This window comes from Bombina bombina, chromosome 9, assembly GCF_027579735.1.
Source record: "Bombina bombina isolate aBomBom1 chromosome 9, aBomBom1.pri, whole genome shotgun sequence".
Lineage (NCBI taxonomy): Eukaryota > Metazoa > Chordata > Amphibia > Anura > Bombinatoridae > Bombina > Bombina bombina.
In genome coordinates, this window is record NC_069507.1 from 64601826 (window position 1) to 64624157 (window position 22332).

Consider the following 22332-nt stretch of genomic DNA (forward strand, 5'->3'; position numbering starts at 1 on the left):
ACCAAGAAAATGAAGGAAATTTGATAATAGAAGTAAATTGGAAAGTTGTTTAAAATTGTATGCTCTATCTGAATCATAACAAAACACCCCCTACACATCGCACGGGACAGTGTAACTCCCATAACCAAATTAATAAAAATTAAAAAATCTTCAAAAAATTTCAAATTCTACACCTTGGGCCTATTGAAATTCTTCTGTGGTATTTCTTGGCTGTTTGCACTGCTCTCCCCCCCCCCCCAAAGTTACCATTCTTGCACATGAAAATAAATTAAGCCATTAAGAGTTTTTTCCAGTTTCCATTCTTAAACGACACAAATCATTTTGCCATTTTTGCTCAGTATAGGTTTGACCATAATTATCCACTCTCTTGTTAGGTGCAACCATACATATTATACAGCGTTTCTAACATACAAACATGCCATTTATAGGAAATATAGGCCAAATACTATTTGCTATGCATAGACTGTATGCTTAATAGCGGTCACCCAATCCAAAACTGCTACACCAAAGTTTGTAGAATTTAGACACCCCAGGGTATTTACCTAGAGGTATTTTGACACTTAATAGTTAAGCATTTTATTGCCAAGGTGAGAATGTAAAATGTAGGGATAAAACCAAAAACTTTATTAAAATATAATTTATAAATATATAGGGGCCAAGACAAGCCATTGTTAACAAACAATGGTTTGTCATTTTTGACATGTGATCACTGTGACTAGCTCACATGACCATGGGGCCCTTTTTTGGGGCATCATTGGACTGCTGCATCCTGAGGCATCCAGTGATTGTGTTCCCAGTAAATATATCTGTATATGCTTAGTTTGCATTGCAGCTTACTTGTAATACCAGCGCAGATTATTGTGTGCTGGTATTACAAAGTGGATCGCTAATATTGCTTTCATGAAAGCGATATATAGTGCTCCACTTGTAAACTAGCCCTAAGTATACAACCATTGTGACTTCTACTTAAATATCCTGCAATGCCTCTGTTTTTTTGTGTGTTTTTCTAGATTTTGTTTGGAATAGTATTGAAACATCAATCATCTGAATATTCAAACTGTTTGAAATGGGTGTTAAATGCAACTAACTATTGTTGAAAGTTATCTTGATTTTGATTGTGCTCCACTTGTAATCTATCCCAGTACGTATTCTGTCTCTTTAAATGTCTCTTTAACCACTTTGCCTGTATCTACTTGTAATCTCTCTCTTATACATACCCCAATGTTTCCCATACACAAATAATGTACTGACCTCACAGTGCGTTAAGCTCAAAATCCTAATGGTAAAGTCCTGAAGTACTTGGTAGTTTTCCAGCTTTAGGGTAAGTTTGTCCAACTCCCAGGTTCCATGAATAACCTCTGGCCAGTAACGCTCACACTTCACTTTTCCATTCTCCCGCTCCTGAGTCATCATCACTATCACCAAGCTGTGATTTTCCCAAACCATCTCCCAGAAGGAACTAATAGTACTAGGCAGTGGTCCCTGGGTACAAATATAATGCACACCCTTGTCCCCCACAGGGATATTGATGTAACTAGCATTGATGTATCCATCACTGTCCCCAATGCAAACACGTGTTCTGTCATCTTGAAGAAAAAAGATAAAAAGCTGTGTAAGCTCACTGTTTGCCTGAGCAGCTTTTCAAGATCATCCATCCAAGAATGTAACAGTTCCAGAGTTTCATAATATCATCCACAATAAAAATTAATTTAAGTTTAAAATACATAAACACCTTGTTTGTTGCAATAGTTTTTTTTCAGTGGCAAAACACCACCAGCCTGATTTGGAAAAGTCCATTGGACTTACAAGACTTACAATCCTCATTTTATTAGCAAAACCTGAATTTTTGAGTAATGTGTTAACTTTTGCTGCATTCAATCAAGGACAGATATGTAGCAGGGTTACGCTTGTGAAGTTTGATGTGTAAACTTCTAATTCTCAGAATTGGAAAACCCACAATCAGAGTTAAATTAGAGCAAAGGTATATAATGTAATGAAAATATAGTGTAACGTATTTTACTATACATAAACATTTTATATCACAATCTCAATAAGTGTAATGTTCCTTTCATCTCTTTCAGAGAGTGCTACTGCACTTTAAATTGTACAAAGAGAAATATCCACATCCTCACATGGCAAGATGTCTCTGTATCTGTTCTTGATGCGATTTTCAGCTGCAGTGGCCACAGAACAGGAGTCCACAGGTTTCTCATGTTCCAGAGCCTGGGCAGGGAACACCAGAATAAACTAGTTAACTCTGTTAAGCTCATCTTAATATTTTAAGAAACAAATTTTGATAATAATATACAACGAAGGGGCCTTTTAAAAATAATTCTATATCTGCTGTGAACATTTTCAAAATAATTTTAAAAATGAATTGTTTAAATTGTACTTAGGTAAATTAATTAGTTAATTACTTCATTTTGGAGGCATTTTTCCCTCCTCCATTTTGTTAAAGGGACAGTCTACACCAGAATTTTTATTGTTTTAAAAGATAGATAATCCCTTTATTACCCATTTCCCAGTTTTGCATAACCAACACAGTTATAATAATATACTTTTAACCTATGTGATTATCTTGTATCTAAGCCTAGGCAAACTGCCCCTTTTTGAAGTTCTTTTGACAGACTTGGAGTCTAGCCAATCAGTGCCTGCTCCCAGATTACTTCACGTGCACGAGCACAGTGTTATCTATATGAAATATGTGAACTAACACCCTCTAGTGGTGAAAAACTGTTAAAATGCAATCTGAAAGAGGTGGGCTTCAAGGTCTAAGAAATTTGCATATGAACCTCCTAGGTTAAGCTTTCAACTAAGAATAACAGGAGAACAAAGCAAAATTGGTGATAAAAGTAAATTGGAAAATTGTTTAAAATTACATGCTCTATCTGAATCATGAAAGTTTATTTTGGCCTAGACTGTCCCTTTAATATGTATATATATATATATATATTATATATATATATATATATATATATATATATATATATATATATATATATATATATATAAAATGTTTCTTTTGTCCCTTTAAGGATACTATTGATCAGCTTAATAACTAGCATAGCAATAAGAAACAAAAACCTTTGAACAACAGAGAAAGACAGCTCTAATATTAAATAAGAAAGCATTTACAAGCAACTTTTCTTTTTAGTTAAAGGGACAGTCAAGTCCAAAATAAACTTTCATGATTCAGATAGGGCATGTAATTTTAAACAACTTTCCATTTACTTTTATCACCAATTTTGCGTTGTTCTCTTGGTATTCTTAGTAGAAAGCGTTTAGGAGGTTCATATGCTAATTTTTTTAGACCTTGAAGGCCGGCTCTAATCTGAATGCATTTTGAAAGTTTTTTCACCACTAGAGGGCATTAGTTCATGTTTCATATAGATAACATTGAGCTCATGCACATGAAGTTACCTAGGAATGAGCACTTATTGGCTAAAATGCAAGTCTGTCAAAAGAACTGAAATAAGGGGGCAGTTTGTAGAGGCTTATATACAAGGTAATTACAGAGGTAATATGTGTATTATTATAACTGTGTTGGTTATCTAAAACTGGGGAATAGGTAATAAAGGGATTATCTTTTTAAACAACAAAAATTCTGGCGTTGACTGTCCCTTTAAGGCACATTGTACTATGATTTTTCTCTATTTTAATGTTTTCGCAATAATCCATTTACCTGCTGCAGTGTAATAAATTGTTTAACAATAGCTCCTTTACCTTTATTTTGGCTGTTGAACCCCTGACTGTACTGAAAATGTCAGTACTTAACAGGTTACAGAAAAGCTATTTAAGCAAGAAGGTTTAGAAGAAACCACACTCCCAGTGGACAGAGAGCTACTAAAATGTTATTTTCCTTGGTTCTCTCTAAGGTCCTGGTTCTGAAAAGCACACTGGCATGGAGATAAATTATAACAGAATGTACTGAGTCCTTTATATATTGTAAAGTAAGTGTCTCTCCTTAACTTAAAGCATTTAGTGAACTCCTCTTAATTAGATACTCAGTTACCAAGGTAAACATTGCCTTTAACACAATCCCTGATGGGTCTCATAATACTGACAAGGTATCTTATACAATCTTGCTAGCCAGACAGCTTTAGATAATTGGGCCCTAAGTATTGTTTTTTGAGTATACATTGAGAGATAAAATAAGGAGGACTTTGTGTAAATGTAGAGGGGTAAGATAATGAGATCTGTTTTCCTTGTAAGCTCTCAATTTGACCAGGATGTGGTATCAATGAGCAAAAGTAATAATAATAAATGGATTTCATATACAAAACTAAACATAAAGGAGCAATGTCCATGTTAAACTCTGGCGCTGGCATAAGAAGTAATTGAAAACATATTAGGGGAAGTCAATTATACAGTACACAGTCTATTTTTTAATAAAGGTTGTTCATTTCTGACACTATCTCCTAAGAATATTAGTATCTCTTTATTGTGCTTTTTGGAATTGTTATAGTTAAACTTTTGAGTGTAACTACTTACAACAAACTCGGAGTAGGAGTTGCGGTCTTGACAACCACGCAAGGAGGAGAGGAGAAGAGAGTGAACCTCGGATTCTGAGTACTGGGTATGTAAATAAAGGTTCTGCAGATCTTCTTCGTGGACAATCAAGGGACCTGCAACCAGAAGCTCATTTGTCAGAACCAGACAAGAAAGGAACAAAGCTTAGGTACAGAAATGCTTTCCAGCTAGACTCAGATTCAAAACTAAAAAGAATTAGCTTCTAATTATGGAAATGGTTTGTAGAAATGTTCATATGTTGACATTACAACCAAGACTCTTGTTGGTGACAATAAAGCATTCCAATGACAGTATGAGATGTGACACTTCATTCAGAGTGTCTTCTCCAGATCATCCAATGTGTAAACAGTCTCATAGTACTGAAATGAGTCAGAGTTCAAAAGATATCATCAGGTTCCCATTTAAAGGGACACTCAGGTTTTATTACATTTTCATGATTCTGATACAGCATGTAATTTTAACCCCTTAACGACCGACGACGTATGCCATACGTCCTCAAAAAAAAAGCACTTAACGACCGAGGACGTATGGCATACGTCGTCGGTTTAACAGAGCACTGGAAGCGATCGAAATCGCTTCCAGCTGCTCTAACAGTATTGCAGGCTTGCCTTGAGGTCTAGGCATCCTGCAATACTGTTCCCGAGTGCCGGGACCGGATTGATCACTCCCCCACGAGTGATCACTTCCGGTTTCGCTCCACGTGGAGCCCGGCAGTGTTTCAGAGCATCGGAAGCGATCGGACACGCTTCCGATGCTCTGCTTGTTTGCTAAGTGCCTCGGTGGGTCGAGGCACTTAGTTAGTTATAAATTAAAATAAAAATAATAAAAAAAAAAAAACGAATAAAAAAAAAAAAGCCCTAAATAGCCCCCCCCCCCTCCCCCTTCACTAGGCATCCAAGATGGCGATGCCCAGTGCATCATGGGGCCTCTGGGGGTGTCCCTAGCCTGCATCATCATAGGGGCAAGCTAGGGTCACCCAATCTGAGCCTCCCACCCTAAAAAAAAAAATAATAATAAAATACCCCATTTGTCTGATCATGTCAATATTTGTAAATATTGACTATGATCAGTGTGGATCTCCCTCCCTCTCCTCACTTGCCATTTTGTTGGAGAGAGAGAGAGACCTGTATTTAGCAGAGAGAGAGATTTATTTCTTTTATTTGTTAAAAAATATAGAACCAAAGGCTCTTTTCAGAGCCATTAACCCCTAGCTTGCCAGTGATCACTATATATCACTGGCAGTAACATAGGTGCACTTTTTTTTTGCTGCATTTTGCTGTCTGTGCGTTTTTTTAGGGGTTAATTTTGTTGTTGTAATTTTTAAAAAACCCAAAGGCTCTTTTCAGAAACATTTAGTTAATTTAATTTAATTTTCAGAGCCATTAACCCCTAGCTTGCCAGTGATCGCTATATATCACTGGCAGTAGCAAAGGTGCACTTTTTTTTTGCTGCATTTTGCTGTCTGTGCATTTTTTTAGGGGTTAATTTTGTTGTTGTAATTTTTTAAAAACCCAAAGGCTCTTTTCAGAAACATTTAGTTAATTTAAATTAATTTTCAGAGCCATTAACCCCTAGCTTGCCAGTGATCGCTATATATCACTGGCAGTAGCAAAGGTGCACTTTTTTTTTTGCTGCATTTTGCTGTCTGTGCATTTTTTTAGGGGTTAATTTTGTTGTTGTAATTTTTTAAAAACCCAAAGGCTCTTTTCAGAAACATTTAGTTAATTTAATTTAATTTTCAGAGCCATTAACCCCTAGCTTGCCAGTGATCGCTATATATCACTGGCAGTAGCAAAGGTGCACTTTTTTTTTTGCTGCATTTTGCTGTCTGTGCATTTTTTTAGGGGTTAATTTTGTTGTTGTAATTTTTTAAAAACCCAAAGGCTCTTTTCAGAAACATTTAGTTAATTTAATTTAATTTTCAGAGCCATTAACCCCTAGCTTGCCAGTGATCGCTATATATCACTGGCAGTAGCAAAGGTGCACTTTTTTGCTAGTTAATTTAGTTAATTAATTTAGTTAATTTAATTTAATTTTCAGAGCCATTAACCTCTAGCTTGCCAGTGATCGCTATAAATCACTGGCAGTAGCATAGCTGTACTTTTTTGCTAGTTAATTTAGTTAATTAATTTAGTTAATTTAATTTTTTTTAGTAATTGTTTTCTGTGATACAAAAATGTCACAGAAAAGATATAGTGCTGAGGAGGCGTATGCCATCCTTGCGTCAGAGTCAGATGCCTCTATTTCTGACTCAGACCCCAATTTTGACCCTGCCATGTGCTCAGATACATCACTAGATGCAGTCTCAACTGATAGTGATGTATCTGTGGCTGCTAGCCCCCCTGCCAGCCCCCCTGCCAGCCCCCCTGCCAGAAGGAGGCGTGTTGCTGCCATTGCTGCTGAAGAGTGGGTAACGCCTCATCTCCAGAGGCCAGATATCCCACCCTTCACAGCAAATGCTGGCATAAATATAGATGTGGCAGGTTTTAGCCCCCATCAGTTTCTGGAAGTGTTTCTGGGCGATGATATATTGGGGAACATTGTCGCCCAAACTAATTTATATGCCCATCAGTTCCGTGCTGCAAAGCCTGGAACATATTTGGCAAAGCAGCAATGGGCCCCCATCAATGTGCCAGAATTCAAAAAATTCTGGGCATTGACTATGCTGATGGGCATCATAAAGAAACCCTCCATTCGCTCCTACTGGAGTACTAGCCCCATCTGCTCTACCCCCATTTTCTCCCAGACTATGTCGAGGAAGAGGTATGAAATGATTCTGCATTTCATGCACTTCAGCGACAACATCCTGTGCCCCCCTAGGGAGCATCCCCAATTTGACAGGCTGTATAAAATCCGCCCCCTGATAACCCACTTTTCTGCCAGGTTTGCAGAGGCTTATACACCTGGAAGGAATATATGCGTTGATGAATCCCTAATGAAGTATAAGGGAAGGCTGGGATTCAAGCAGTATATTCCTTCCAAACGCTCCAGATATGGGGTAAAGGTGTATAAGCTCTGTGACAGCGAGACTGGGTATACTCAGGCCTTCCGGGTGTATGAGGGAAAGGATAGCCACCTTGACCCTCCAGGTTGCCCAGAACATATGGGAACCACTGGCAAGATTGTCTGGGACCTGATATTACCCCTAATGAACAAAGGGTATCACTTGTACTTAGACAATTTTTATACAAGTGTCCTTTTGTTCAAGCTACTGTATTGCTTTGATACAGTAGCTTGCGGTACAATTAAAAAGAACCGCGCAGGTTTCCCAGGACAGCTTGTACGCACCCGGCTACGAAGGGGGGAGACCTCAGCTCTGCGCCAAGAGGAGCTGTTGGCACTGAAGTACAGAGACAAGAAGGATGTATACCTTCTTACCACCATCCACACAGAGAGGACGGTGGCGGTTTCTGTACGTGGCAGAGCTGAGATCATAAGGAAGCCAGTGTGCATCAAGTCTTATAACCGGCATATGGGTGGGGTTGATCTGGCTGATCAGCTGCTGCAGCCCTATCTAATTATGCGGAAGACAAGGGCCTGGTACAAAAAGGTTGCAATTTACCTAATGCAGATTGCAACCCACAACGCTTTTTTGTTGTTCAAAAAAGCAAACCCCAGAGTTAAAAAGACTTTTTTACAGTTTCAGCTCCAGATTATTACGGGGATTTTGTACCATGATGCACCTGCTCCCCGGGCGGTGATGGGAGAGAGCAGAGTTGGGGCTACCCATTTTATTTTTAAAATCCCCCCTAATGCCACAAAGCAGAAACCACAAAAAAAATGCAGAGTCTGTACCAAGAGGGGGAAGAGAAGGGACACCATATATTACTGTCCTGATTGCCCTGGACAGCCTGCACTCTGCATTGGGGACTGCTTCAAGCGGTACCATACAATGGTCAATTTTTAAAAAAAATAAATACATTTGCTGTTACATATATATATATTTTTTTTGGTTATGTTTATAGTTAGATGTTTTTTTGTTTTTTTTACTTTTACTGTGCCAGATTTTTACATTTCACTACTCTATTTTTTTCTAAAATTGGGCCTGTTTTTTTTTTAACCAAAACCCCTGTCAAACCTATGCATGGGGGACATAGGTGTTCTCAGGGTGCCTTGCAGAAAACAACCTGAAGTATGTTTTTGTAATAACTTACAACAGTCTCTCCTAAATTATAGTCAAAAAGCAATGTGTCTGTAAAAATGAAAATTGAAAAATTACCACCATACACTTTCTCCAATTTTTTGGGCTAAAACGGTTGCTTCAAAGGCATCAAAGCACACCATATACAATACCTTGGGGTGTCAACATTTAAAAAATATACACTTTGAATGCAATAAATAAAAGTGGGGTATGCGATAGGCCCCAAACTAAAGATAGGCCTATCAGAAGAAATACTCTCATTTTTAATAACTAAAATCACAAGTCATAAAATTGTAACATAACCTTCCCAAAATCCTGGCAAACCTATGCATGGGGGGCATAGGTGTACTCAGGGTGCCTTACAGAAAACAACCTGAAGTATTATTTTGCAATAACTTACAACAATCTCTCCTAAATCATAGTCAAAAAGCAATGTGTCTGTAAAAATGAAAATTGAAAAATTACCACCATATACTTTCTCCAATTTTTTGGGCTAAAACGGTTGCTTCAAAGGCATCAAAGCACACCATATACAATACCTTGGGGTGTCAACATTTAAAAAATATACACTTTGAATGCAATAAATAAAAGTGGGGTATGTGATAGGCCCCAAACTAAAGATAGGCCTATCAGAAGAAATACTCTCATTTTTAATAACTAAAATCATGTAACATAACCTTCCCAAAATCCTGGCAAACCTATGCATGGGGGGCATAGGTGTACTCAGGGTGCCTTGCAGAAAACAACCTGAAGTATTCTTTTGCAATAACTTACAACAGTCTCTCCTAAATCATAGTAAAAAAGCAATGTGTCTGTAACAATGAAAATTGAAAAATTACCACCATATACTTTCTCCAATTTTTTGGGCTAAAACGGTTGCTTCAAAGGCATCAAAGCACACCATATACAATACCTTGGGGTGTCAACATTTAAAAAATATACACTTTGAATGTAATAAATAAAAGTGGGGTATGTGATAGGCCCCAAACTAAAGATAGGCCTATCAGAAGAAATACTCTCATTTTTAATAACTAAAATCACAAGTCATAAAATTGTAACATAACCTTCCCAAAATCCTGGCAAACCTATGCATGGGGGGCATAGGTGTACTCAGGGTGCCTTGCAGAAAACAACCTGAAGTATTCTTTTGCAATAACTTACAACAATCTCTCCTAAATCATAGTCAAAAAGCAATGTGTCTGTAAAAATGAAAATTGAAAAATTACCACCATATACTTTCTCCAATTTTTTGGGCTAAAACGGTTGCTTCAAAGGCATCAAAGCACACCATATACAATACCTTGGGGTGTCAACATTTAAAAAATATACACTTTGAATGCAATAAATAAAAGTGGGGTATGTGATAGGCCCCAAACTAAAGATAGGCCTATCAGAAGAAATACTCTCATTTTTAATAACTAAAATCATGTAACATAACCTTCCCAAAATCCTGGCAAACCTATGCATGGGGGGCATAGGTGTACTCAGGGTGCCTTGCAGAAAACAACCTAAAGTATTCTTTTGCAATAACTTACAACAGTCTCTCCTAAATCATAGTAAAAAAGCAATGTGTCTGTAACAATGAAAATTGAAAAATTACCACCATATACTTTCTCCAATTTTTTGGGCTAAAACGGTTGCATCAAAGTCATCAAACCACTCCATGTATAATACCTTGGGGGGTCAACTTTTTAAATATAATCACATTTATGGAAAACAAATAAATTGGGGTATGTTAAAAGACCCCCAAAAAAAGACGATAGGCAAAGAAAATATGTTAAATGTGAAAAAAAATCACAAACACATGTCAGACATTTGGCATTGCACCGCCCAAACAAGCCACCAAACCTATGCATAGGTGGTATCACTGAACTCAGGAGATGTTGGTGACCACATATTGGTGTCTTCTTTGGTAGTAACACATAACAGGAGCTGTGAATCCATGTCTAAAGTACAATGTATGTGAAAAATAACACAAAGAAATGAATGCCCAATAGTTTGACAAAGACTAGTGGTTGAATTAGTGTATGGAAAGTGTTAAAACACCTGCATTTGAAATACCCTAGGATGTCTACTTTTCAAAAATATATGGTTTTATGGGGGTAAATTACATTGGCCGGCTTCAGAAATGTCTTAAATAGAACATGGGTGCATGGGATGTGAAAATGGGAAGTGTAAAAAATGGAATGCGCTTCCTAAAAATAAGGCCTTCTAGCCCCCAGAGAACCCAACACACCTATACATGGGTGGTATCACTGTACTCAGGAGATGTTGTTGAACACATATTGAGGTGTTTTTTGGCAGTAAACACATAACGGGAACTGAGAATCCATGCCTAAAGTACAATGTGTGTGAAAAATAACACAAAAAAATGACTACCCAAAAGTTTGACAAAGACTGGTGGTTAAATAAGTTCATGGAAAGTGTGAAAATACCAGCATTTCAAATACCCTAGGGGGTCTACTTCTCAAAAATATATGGTTTTATGGGGGTAAATTTCATTGACCGGCTTCAGAAATGTCCCAAATAGGACATGGGTGCATGATGACCGATGTGAAAATTCCAAGTTGAAAAACTGGAATGCGCTTCCTAAAATTAAGGCCTTTTAGCCCCCAGAGAACCCGACACACCTATACATGGGTGGTATCACTGTACTCAGGAGATGTTGTTGAACACATATTGAGGTTTTTTTTGGCAGTAACACATAACAGGAACTGAGAATCCATGCCTAAAATACAATGTGTGTGAAAAATAACACAAAATAATGACTACCCAAAAGTTTGACAAAGACTGGTGGTTGAATTAGTGCATGGAAAGTGTTAAAATACAAGCATTTGAAATACCCTAGGGTGTCTACTTTTCAAAAATATATGGTTTGATGGGGGTAAATTCCATTGACCAGCTTCAGAAATGTCCCAAATAGGACATGGGTGCATGATGACCGATGTGAAAATTCCAAGTTGAAAAACTGGAATGCGCTTCCTAAAATTAAGGCCTTTTAGCCCCCAGAGAACCCGACACACCTATACATGGGTGGTATCACTGTACTCAGGAGATGTTGTTGAACACATATTGAGGTTTTTTTTGGCAGTAACACATAACAGGAACTGAGAATCCATGCCTAAAGTACAATGTGTGTGAAAAATAACACAAAATAATGACTACCCAAAAGTTTGACAAAGACTGGTGGTTGAATTAGTGCATGGAAAGTGTTAAAATACAAGCATTTGAAATACCCTAGGGTGTCTACTTTTCAAAAATATATGGTTTGATGGGGGTAAATTCCATTGACCAGCTTCAGAAATGTCCCAAATAGGACATGGGTGCATGATGACCGATGTGAAAATTCCAAGTTGAAAAACTGGAATGCGCTTCCTAAAATTAAGGCCTTTTAGCCCCCAGAGAACCAGACACACCTATACATGGGTGGTATCACTGTACTCAGGAGATGTTGTTGAACACATATTGAGGTTTTTTTTGGCAGTAACACATAACAGGAACTGAGAATCCATGCCTAAAGTACGTGTGTGAAAAATAACACAAAATAATGACTACCCAAAAGTTTGACAAAGACTGGTGGTTGAATTAGTGCATGGAAAGTGTTAAAATACAAGCATTTGAAATACCCTAGGGTGTCTACTTTTCAAAAATATATGGTTTGATGGGGGTAAATTCCATTGACCAGCTTCAGAAATGTCCCAAATAGGACATGGGTGCATGATGACCGATGTGAAAATTCCAAGTTGAAAAACTGGAATGCGCTTCCTAAAATTAAGGCCTTTTAGCCCCCAGAGAACCCGACACACCTATACATGGGTGGTATCACTGTACTCAGGAGATGTTGTTGAACACATATTGAGGGTTTTTTTGGTAGTAACACATAACAGGAACTGAGAATCCATGCCTAAAGTACAATGTGTGTGAAAAATAACACAAAATAATGACTACCCAAAAGTTTGACAAAGACTGGTGGTTGAATTAGTGCATGGAAAGTGTTAAAATACAAGCATTTGAAATACCCTAGGGTGTCTACTTTTCAAAAATATATGGTTTGATGGGGGTAAATTCCATTGACCAGCTTCAGAAATGTCCCAAATAGGACATGGGTGCATGATGACCGATGTGAAAATTCCAAGTTGAAAAACTGGAATGCGCTTCCTAAAATTAAGGCCTTTTAGCCCCCAGAGAACCCGACACACCTATACATGGGTGGTATCACTGTACTCAGGAGATGTTGTTGAACACATATTGAGGGTTTTTTTGGTAGTAACACATAACAGGAACTGAGAATCCATGCCTAAAGTACAATGTGTGTGAAAAATAACACAAAATAATGACTACCCAAAAGTTTGACAAAGACTGGTGGTTGAATTAGTGCATGGAAAGTGTTAAAATACAAGCATTTGAAATACCCTAGGGTGTCTACTTTTCAAAAATATATGGTTTGATGGGGGTAAATTCCATTGACCAGCTTCAGAAATGTCCCAAATAGGACATGGGTGCATGATGACCGATGTGAAAATTCCAAGTTGAAAAACTGGAATGCGCTTCCTAAAATTAAGGCCTTTTAGCCCCCAGAGAACCCGACACACCTATACATGGGTGGTATCACTGTACTCAGGAGATGTTGTTGAACACATATTGAGGTTTTTTTTGGTAGTAACACATAACAGGAACTGAGAATCCATGCCTAAAGTACAATGTGTGTGAAAAATAACACAAAATAATGACTACCCAAAAGTTTGACAAAGACTGGTGGTTGAATTAGTGCATGGAAAGTGTTAAAATACAAGCATTTGAAATACCCTAGGGTGTCTACTTTTCAAAAATATATGGTTTGATGGGGGTAAATTCCATTGACCAGCTTCAGAAATGTCCCAAATAGGACATGGGTGCATGATGACCGATGTGAAAATTCCAAGTTGAAAAACTGGAATGCGCTCCCTAAAAATAAGAGCTTTTAGCCCCCCGAGAACCCGACACACCTATACATGGGTGGTATCACTGTACCCAGGAGATGCTGCTGAAGACATATGAGGGTGTTATTTGGCAGTAACCCTTAATATTATCAGTAAATGTATTCTTAAATTGCTATTTTGTCAAAAAATCAAATTATTTTTTTTTTCCCCCCCAAACTTTGGCATAGATTGGTGGTAAAATGGTTGCATGAAAAAAGTCAAAATACCCCAAGTTTAATACCTTAGGTTGTCTTCTTTTAAAAAATATATACATTTGAAGGGTTATTCAGGGATTCATGACAGATATTGGTGTTACAATGTAACTATCGCCAATTTTGAAAAAACATGGTTTTGAAATAGCAAAGTGCTACTTGTACTTATTGCCCTATAACTTGCAAAAAAAGCAAAGAACATGTAAACATTGGGTATTTATAAACTCAGGACAAAATTTAGAAACTGTTTAGCATTGGTATTTTATGGTGGTTGTAGATGTGTAAGAGATTTTGGGGCTCAAAGTTAGAAAAAGTGCATTTTTTTTCATTTTTTCCTCATATTTTATATTTTTTTTTATAGTAAATTATAAGATATGATGAAAAAAATGGTATCTTTAGAAAGTCCATTTAATGGCGAGAAAAACAGTATATAATATGTGTGGGTACAGTAAATGAGTAAGAGGAAAATTACAGTTAAATACAAACATCGCAGAAATGCAAAAATAGCCTTGGTCCCAGATGGTCAACAAATTGAAAAGTGGTCTGGTCACTAAGGGGTTAAACAACTTTCCAATTTACTTCCATTAAAAAAAATGTGCACAGTCTTTTATATTTACACTTTTTTGAGTCACCAACTCCTACTGAGCATGTGCAAGAACTCAGACTATACGTATATGCATTTGTGATTGGCTGATTGCTATCACATGGTACAGGGGGAGTGGAAATATACATAACTTTGAAATGTGTTAAAAAAGAATCTACTACTCATTTGAAATTCAGAGTAAATGCTATTGTATTGTCTTGTTATCTTGCATCCGTTGATTATGCAAATCTGCTGTGTTTACTGGTCCTTTAAACTGTCAATGCAAGGCTTGTAGCATAGCAAACATTTTAGATTGTATTCGGATTATTGGAGCCATACAATAAAATCTGAGAGTTATATTTATTACATATGAAGTTTCCATCATATACTAATAACAATTTTGCCACAATATTTGATCACATTGATTAATTGTAAAGTGCCTCCTCATTCCATTGTGTCCATCCTTATGTAAATGTAGTTATTATTAAAATTAAAATTAAATTGTTAATCAGTCATTAAATAACATATATTATAAATTGTAGTGTAATGTACAATAAGAATGTTACATTTTTCTCAACAATATTTTAATAATGTTAAAAGTGTTCTTTCAAATCTTGGAAATGCCATTGTCGACGGAGCTGCAGACTCCTGATATAGTGGGTGTAGCAAAGATTTTAAAGATCCAATAGGAAATCTCTGGATAATGTTTCATTTGGATAATAATTATTATGCAGGTTCTCTCCTGACTGTATACGCAGCTGTTCAATCGATGTGTGCATGTGCATTGCGACCAGGTCAGCTCTGACAGCCGCTGCACATGGTCAACTTAGTGTGACATAGATGGTAAAGAACTGCGCATGCGCAGAGGCCACTAGCGTTGGCACCTAGGTAGCCCTCCGTGATAGGACTTGTATAATGAGCATCATGGAGGGCTAGGAAATAATTAGTTTCTGAATAAAATTACTAAGAAATGGATAAAAATTTGTCATAATTAGTGTATAATTGCTGAGCTGGTCAGAATTAGTCTATGATTGCTGAGCTGGTAAGAATTAGTGTATGATTGCTGAGCTGTTTAGAATTAGTGTATGATTGCTGAGCTGTTTAGAATTAGTGTATGATTGCTGAGCTGGTCAGAATTAGTCTATGATTGCTGAGCTGGTAAGAATTAGTGTATGATTGCTGAGCTGTTTAGAATTAGTGTATGATTGCTGAGCTGTTTAGAATTAGTGTATGATTGCTGAGCTGGTCAGAATTAGTCTATGATTGCTGAGCTGGTAAGAATTAGTGTATGATTGCTGAGCTGTTTAGAATTAGTGTATGATTGCTGAGCTGTTTAGAATTAGTGTATGATTGCTGAGCTGTTTAGAATTAGTGTATGATTGCTGAGCTGTTTAGAATTAGTGTATGATTGCTGAGCTGGTAAGAATTAGTGTATGATTGCTGAGCTGTTTAGAATTAGTGTATGATTGCTGAGCTGTTTAGAATTAGTGTATGGTTGCTGAGCTGGTCAGAATTAGTCTATGATTGCTGAGCTGGTAAGAATTAGTGTATGATTGCTGAGCTGTTTAGAATTAGTGTATGATTGCTGAGCTGTTTAGAATTAGTGTATGATTGCTGAGTTGGTCAGAATTAGTGTATGATTGCTGAGCTAGTCAGAATGAGTGTATGATTGCTGAGCTGTTTAGAATGAGTGTATGATTGCTGAGCTGTTTAGAATTAGTCTATGATTGCTGAGCTGGTCAGAATTAGTGTATGATTGCTGAGCTGGTCAGAATGAGTGTATGATTGCTGAGCTGTTTAGAATTAGTGTATGATTGCTGAGCTGGTCAGAATTAGTGTATGATTGCTGAGCTGGTCAGAATTAGTGTATGATTGCTGAGCTGTTTAGAATTAGTGTATGATTGCTGAGCTGGTTAGAATTAGTGTATGATTGTTGAGCTGGTCAGAATTAGTGCATGATTGCCGAGCTGGTAAGAATTAGTGTATGATTGCTGAGCTGTTTAGAATTAGTGCATGATTGCCGAGCTGGTAAGAATTAGTGTATGATTGCTGAGCTGTTAAGAATTAGTGTATGATTGCTGAGCTGTTTAGAATTAGTGTATGATTGCTGAGCTAGTCAGAATTAGTGTATGATTGCTGAGCTGGTCAGAATGAGTGTATGATTGCTGAGCTGTTTAGAATTAGTGTATGATTGCTGAGCTGGTCAGAATTAGTGTATGATTGCTGAGCTGGTCAGAATTAGTGTATGATTGCTGAGCTGTTTAGAATTAGTGTATGATTGCTGAGCTGGTTAGAATTAGTGTATGATTGTTGAGCTGGTCAGAATTAGTGCATGATTGCCGAGCTGGTAAGAATTAGTGTATGATTGCTGAGCTGTTTAGAATTAGTGCATGATTGCCGAGCTGGTAAGAATTAGTGTATGATTGCTGAGCTGTTAAGAATTAGTGTATGATTGCTGAGCTGTTTAGAATTAGTGTATGATTGCTGAGCTAGTCAGAATTAGTGTATGATTGTTGAGCTGGTCAGAATTAGTGTATGATTGCTGAGCTGGTCAGAATTAGTGTATGATTGCTGAGCTGGTCAGAATTAGTGTATGATTGCTGAGCTGGTTAGAATTAGTTTATGATTGCTGAGCTGTTTAGAATTAGTGTATGATTGCTGAGCTGGTCAGAATTAGTCTATGATTGCTGAGCTGGTAAGAATTAGTGTATGATTGCTGAGCTGTTTAGAATTAGTGTATGATTGCTGAGCTGTTTAGAATTAGTGTATGATTGCTGAGCTGGTAAGAATTAGTGTATGATTGCTGAGCTGTTTAGAATTAGTGTATGATTGCTGAGCTGTTTAGAATTAGTGTATGATTGCTGAGCTGGTCAGAATTAGTGTATAATTGCTGAGCTGTTTAGAATTAGTGTATGGTTGCTGAGCTGGTCAGAATTAGTCTATGATTGCTGAGCTGGTAAGAATTAGTGTATGATTGCTGAGCTGTTTAGAATTAGTGTATGATTGCTGAGCTGTTTAGAATTAGTGTATGATTGCTGAGTTGGTCAGAATTAGTGTATGATTGCTGAGCTAGTCAGAATGAGTGTATGATTGCTGAGCTGTTTAGAATGAGTGTATGATTGCTGAGCTGGTCAGAATTAGTGTATGGTTGCTGAGCTGGTCAGAATTAGTCTATGATTGCTGAGCTGTTAAGAATTAGTGTATGATTGCTGAGCTGTTTAGAATTAGTGTATGATTGCTGAGCTAGTCAGAATTAGTGTATGATTGCTGAGCTGGTCAGAATTAGTGTATGATTGCTGAGCTGGTCAGAATTAGTGTATGATTGCTGAGCTGGTCAGAATTAGTGTATGATTGCTGAGCTGGTTAGAATTAGTTTATGATTGCTGAGCTGTTTCGAATTAGTGTATGATTGCTGAGCTGTTAATAATTAGTGAATGATTGCTGAGCTGGTAAGAATTAGTGTATGATTGCTGAGCTGTTTAGAATTAGTGTATGATTGCTGAGCTGTTTAGAATTATTGTATGATTGCTGAGCTGGTCAGAATTAGTGTATGATTGCTGAGCTGGTAAGAATTAGTGTATGATTGCTGAGCTGGTCAGAATTAGTGTATGATTGCTGAGCTGGTCAGAATTAGTGTATGATTGCTGATCTGGTCAGAATTAGTGTATGATTGCTGAGCTGGTAAGAATTAGTGTATGATTGCTGAGCTGTTTAGAATTAGTGTATTATTGCTGAGTTGGTCAGAATTAGTGTATGATTGCTGAGCTGGTCAGAATTAGTGTATGATTGCTGAGCTGTTTAGAATTAGTGTATGATTGCTGAGCTGGTCAGAATTAGTGTATGATTGCTGAGCTGGTAAGAATTAGTGTATGATTGCTGAGTTGGTCAGAATTAGTGTATGATTGCTGAGCTGGTTAGAATTAGTTTATGATTGCTGAGCTGTTTAGAATTAGTGTATGATTGCTGAGCTGGTCAGAATTAGTGTATGATTGCTGAGCTGGTAAGAATTAGTGTATGATTGCTGAGCTGGTCAGAATTAGTGTATGATTGCTGAGCTGTTTAGAATTAGTGTATGATTGCTGAGCTGGTCAGAATTAGTGTATGATTGCTGAGCTGGTCAGAATAAGTGTATGATTGCTGAGCTGGTAAGAATTAGAGTATGATTGCTGAGCTGTTTAGAATTAGTGTATTATTGTTGATCTGGTCAGAATTAGTGTATGATTGCTGAGCTGGTCAGAATTAGTGTATGATTGCTGAGCTGTTTAGAATTAGTGTATGATTGCTGAGCTGGTCAGAATTAGTGTATGATTGCTGAGCTGGTAAGAATTAGTGTATGATTGCTGAGCTGGTCAGAATTAGTGTATGACTGCTGAGCTGGTAAGAATTAGTGTATGATTGCTGAGCTGTTTAGAATTAGTGTATGATTGCTGAGCTGGTTAGAATTAGTGTATGATTGCTGAGCTGGTCAGAATTAGTGTATGATTGCTGAGCTGGTCAGAATTAGTGTATGATTGTTGAGCTGTTTAGAATTACTGTATGATTGCTGAGCTGGTCAGAATTAGTGTATGATTGCTGAGCTGGTAAGAATTAGTGTATGATTGCTGAGCTGGTCAGAATTAGTGTATGACTGCTGAGCTGGTAAGAATTAGTGTATGATTGCTGAGCTGTTTAGAATTAGTGTATGATTGCTGATCTGGTTAGAATTAGTGTATGATTGCTGAGCTAGTCAGAATTAGTGTATGATTGCTGAGCTGGCCAGAATTAGTGTATGACTGCTGAGCTGGTAAGAATTAGTGTATGATTGCTGAGCTGTTTAGAATTAGTGTATGATTGCTGATCTGGTTAGAATTAGTGTATGATTGCTGAGCTGGCCAGAATTAGTGCATGATTGCTGAGCTGGTAAAAATTAGTGTATCATTGTTGAGCTGGTCATAATTAGTGCATGATTGCTGAGCTGGTAAGAATTAGTGTATAATTGCTGAGCTGGTCAGGGTTAGTGCATGATTGCTGAGCTGATTAGAATTAGTGTATAATTGATGAGCTTATGACAATTAGTGCATGATTGCTGAGCTGATCACAATTAGTGCATGATTTCTGGGCAGATCACAATTAGTGCATGATTGCTGAGCTGGTCAGAATTAGTGCATGCTTGCTGAGCTGGTCAGAATGAGTGCATGATTGCTGAGCTGGTCAGAATTAGTGCATGCTTGCTGAGCTGGTCAGAATGAGTGCATGATTGCTGAGCTGGTCAGAATGATTGCATGATTGCTAAGCTGGTCAGAATGAGTGCATGATTGCTGAGCTGGTCAGAATGAGTGCATGATTGCTGAGCTGGTCAGAATGATTGCATGATTGCTAAGCTGGTCAGAATGAGTGCATGATTGCTGAGCTGGTCAGTATTAGTGCATAATTGCAGAGCTAATCAGAATTAGTGTATGATGGCTGAGCTGGTCAGTTTTAGTGCATGATTGCTGAGCTGATCAGTATTAGTGCATGACTGCTGAGGTGGTCAGTATTAGTGCATGACTGCTGAGGTGGTTAGTATTAGTCAGTATTAGTGCATGATTGCTGAGCTTGTCAGTATTAGTGCATAATTGAAGAGCTGATCAGAATTAGTGTATGATGGCTGAGCTGGTCAGTTTTAGTGCATGATTGCTGAGCTGGTCAGTATTAGAGCATGATTGCAGAGCTGATCAGAATTAGTGTATGATAGTTGAGCTGGTCAGTATTAGTGCATGATTGCAGAGCTGATCATAATTAGGATATGATGGCTGAGCTGGTCAGTATCAGTGCATAATTGATGAGGTGGTCAGAATTAGTATATGATTGCTGAGCTGATCAGAATTAGTGCAAGATTGCTAAGCTGGTCAGTATTAGTCAGTATTAGTGCATGATTGCTGAGCTAGTCAGAATTAGTGTATGATGGCTGAGCTGGTCAGAATTAGTCAGAATTAGTGCATGATTGCTGAGGTGGTCAGTATTAGTCAATATAAGTGCATGACTGCTGAGGTGGTCAGATTTAAAGGGTTGTGTACTCAGCTAGTCATTGTTATTTCATAGTGTGGCAATACGGTAACCATTAAATTGTTGTAGACATTGCTAATGCTGATTGTATGAAATAAATGTATAAGGTAACAATATGTTTAATAGAAGGAGAGAAGGTGGATAATAGACATTACCAGGACAGGGGGTTAACGTTTTGACATTTTCATCCTCACTGCTCCAACCATCTGAATCATAAACCACTGTTGAGTCTGATCTCCCGCACTTTACAAACTCTATTCCTGTGCCACTGTAGGGTTAAAAATACTCATTAATGGAAATGTGACAAACAGTTACATACAGTGTAGTAACAAAGTACTAAGCAAAGTAAATATACACAGTATATCAATTATAGTTTAGTAAACCAGCCATTATGGATAAAAGAGCTACAATGTTAAGTTGATGAAGCCTGTTGATCCCTATTGCAGTATTTGACAAATGTCTATCACAATTGGGAGCAATCCCCAAAATCAAGGAGGAAGCAGCACAGTTTTTAGAAACCAGGTAGTTGTTGTCTATATAGATTTATGTGCAATAACATAAAGAAACAGGAAGCATGGTTGCTGGGATTTGTGAAACCCTGTTCTATTAACATTAACATAATTTCACACACACACACATATATATATAATATATGATGAAGCGCATGTGTGCATGCGCGAAGCGCGTCAGGTGTCCATTTATGCTTTCACCTGTGTACTCGCAACTTTGATGAATAAACCGCAACTTTGAGCATGCCTGTTGTCCTTGGATCAGCCTCTCCTTTTTTTCCCTGGGGATTCCATGCTTTTATATATATTTATATAGTCACCCAATAAATACATGTCTAAACAATTAATTAATTAATAAATAAGGGTATAAAATGATGAGGCAAAGCATAACGTTTCTTTAAAAAATTTAGAGAGCTTGCAAAGTTAAGGCATCGCTTTCATTTCCCTTAAAATACAGAATATGTATCTTCACCTGATTGTGGAGTACAGTGGGGGGGGGGGGGGATTTTAAAACCTTCACAGCTTTAGTGAATTTAGAGACAGGAGAGATCATAAAAAGGAGTTAAAGTGAAAATGTAAATTTCAAAAGAAAAAAATAATACTAATAATAAATATTAAGTGCTCATTGGTGAGACAATTTTTTTGTATTTAGTGAGGAAATCCAGAATTCAAATGTAATTCTTGTCTTGGCTCAACATAGTAGCCATGGGCTTAACTAGTCTACACCTCACTCAACCCAGGGCAAAGTCTGTGGCACTCCCTCATTTCAACAGTACCGATTTTAAATATGTATGTTATTATATCTCTGTCTGTTTAAATTGTGCACATAAACCTAAATATATAAGTTTGCTATATATTGTAGCAGAACATTCATTTAACAATGTATTGCTGATAATATTTGAACACATTTATGCCGTGTTAGCTGTTGGCAGCAGCCTCTGCCATGCTTATATCAGCCTTTTGATTAGTAGGTGTATTTCAAAATCGGTTGTTATTGGGCTCCAGCATTAACTGTCAATCAAACCATTTACCCCACCCTATTGCTCTAATTGGCTAACCTGCATATTCCAAAAGACACTGCACATCAATATTTTTTGATTTGCCACAGGAAGTTATCATTTCCCACTTGTGTTTTTGCTTTTCAGGCTGACCACTTTGGCATAAAATTCACAATCATTATGCACTAAAAAGGGTGCGTAAAGAACGCAAAAAATATGAGCGATATCACACTCTCCATAGCCCTGCCATTACAAGTTACTGAAAAACCTTCTTTTGTTGTGCGGTATGGTGCGTTAAAACACCTGCGATCACGGAATGGCAAATGCTATAACGCAATCCCCATATGGGGAAAAGAAAGTTATGTAAAAACCTAACA

At 37.4% G+C, this 22332-nt stretch overlaps 1 protein-coding gene across 1 annotated transcript in view; it reads right to left on the reverse strand.

The window, feature by feature from the left end:
- Positions 1 to 22332, reverse strand: part of FRMPD2 (FERM and PDZ domain containing 2) — a 169210-nt gene that overhangs the window by 13297 nt on the left and 133581 nt on the right. The window contains exons 35-38 of the mRNA XM_053692895.1: positions 20604 to 20716; positions 4492 to 4625; positions 2133 to 2223; positions 1252 to 1586 (exon numbers count right to left, since the gene is read on the reverse strand). Coding sequence (XP_053548870.1) covers positions 1252 to 1586; positions 2133 to 2223; positions 4492 to 4625; positions 20604 to 20716 — 673 coding nt within the window. The remainder of the gene's footprint in view (positions 1 to 1251; positions 1587 to 2132; positions 2224 to 4491; positions 4626 to 20603; positions 20717 to 22332) is intronic.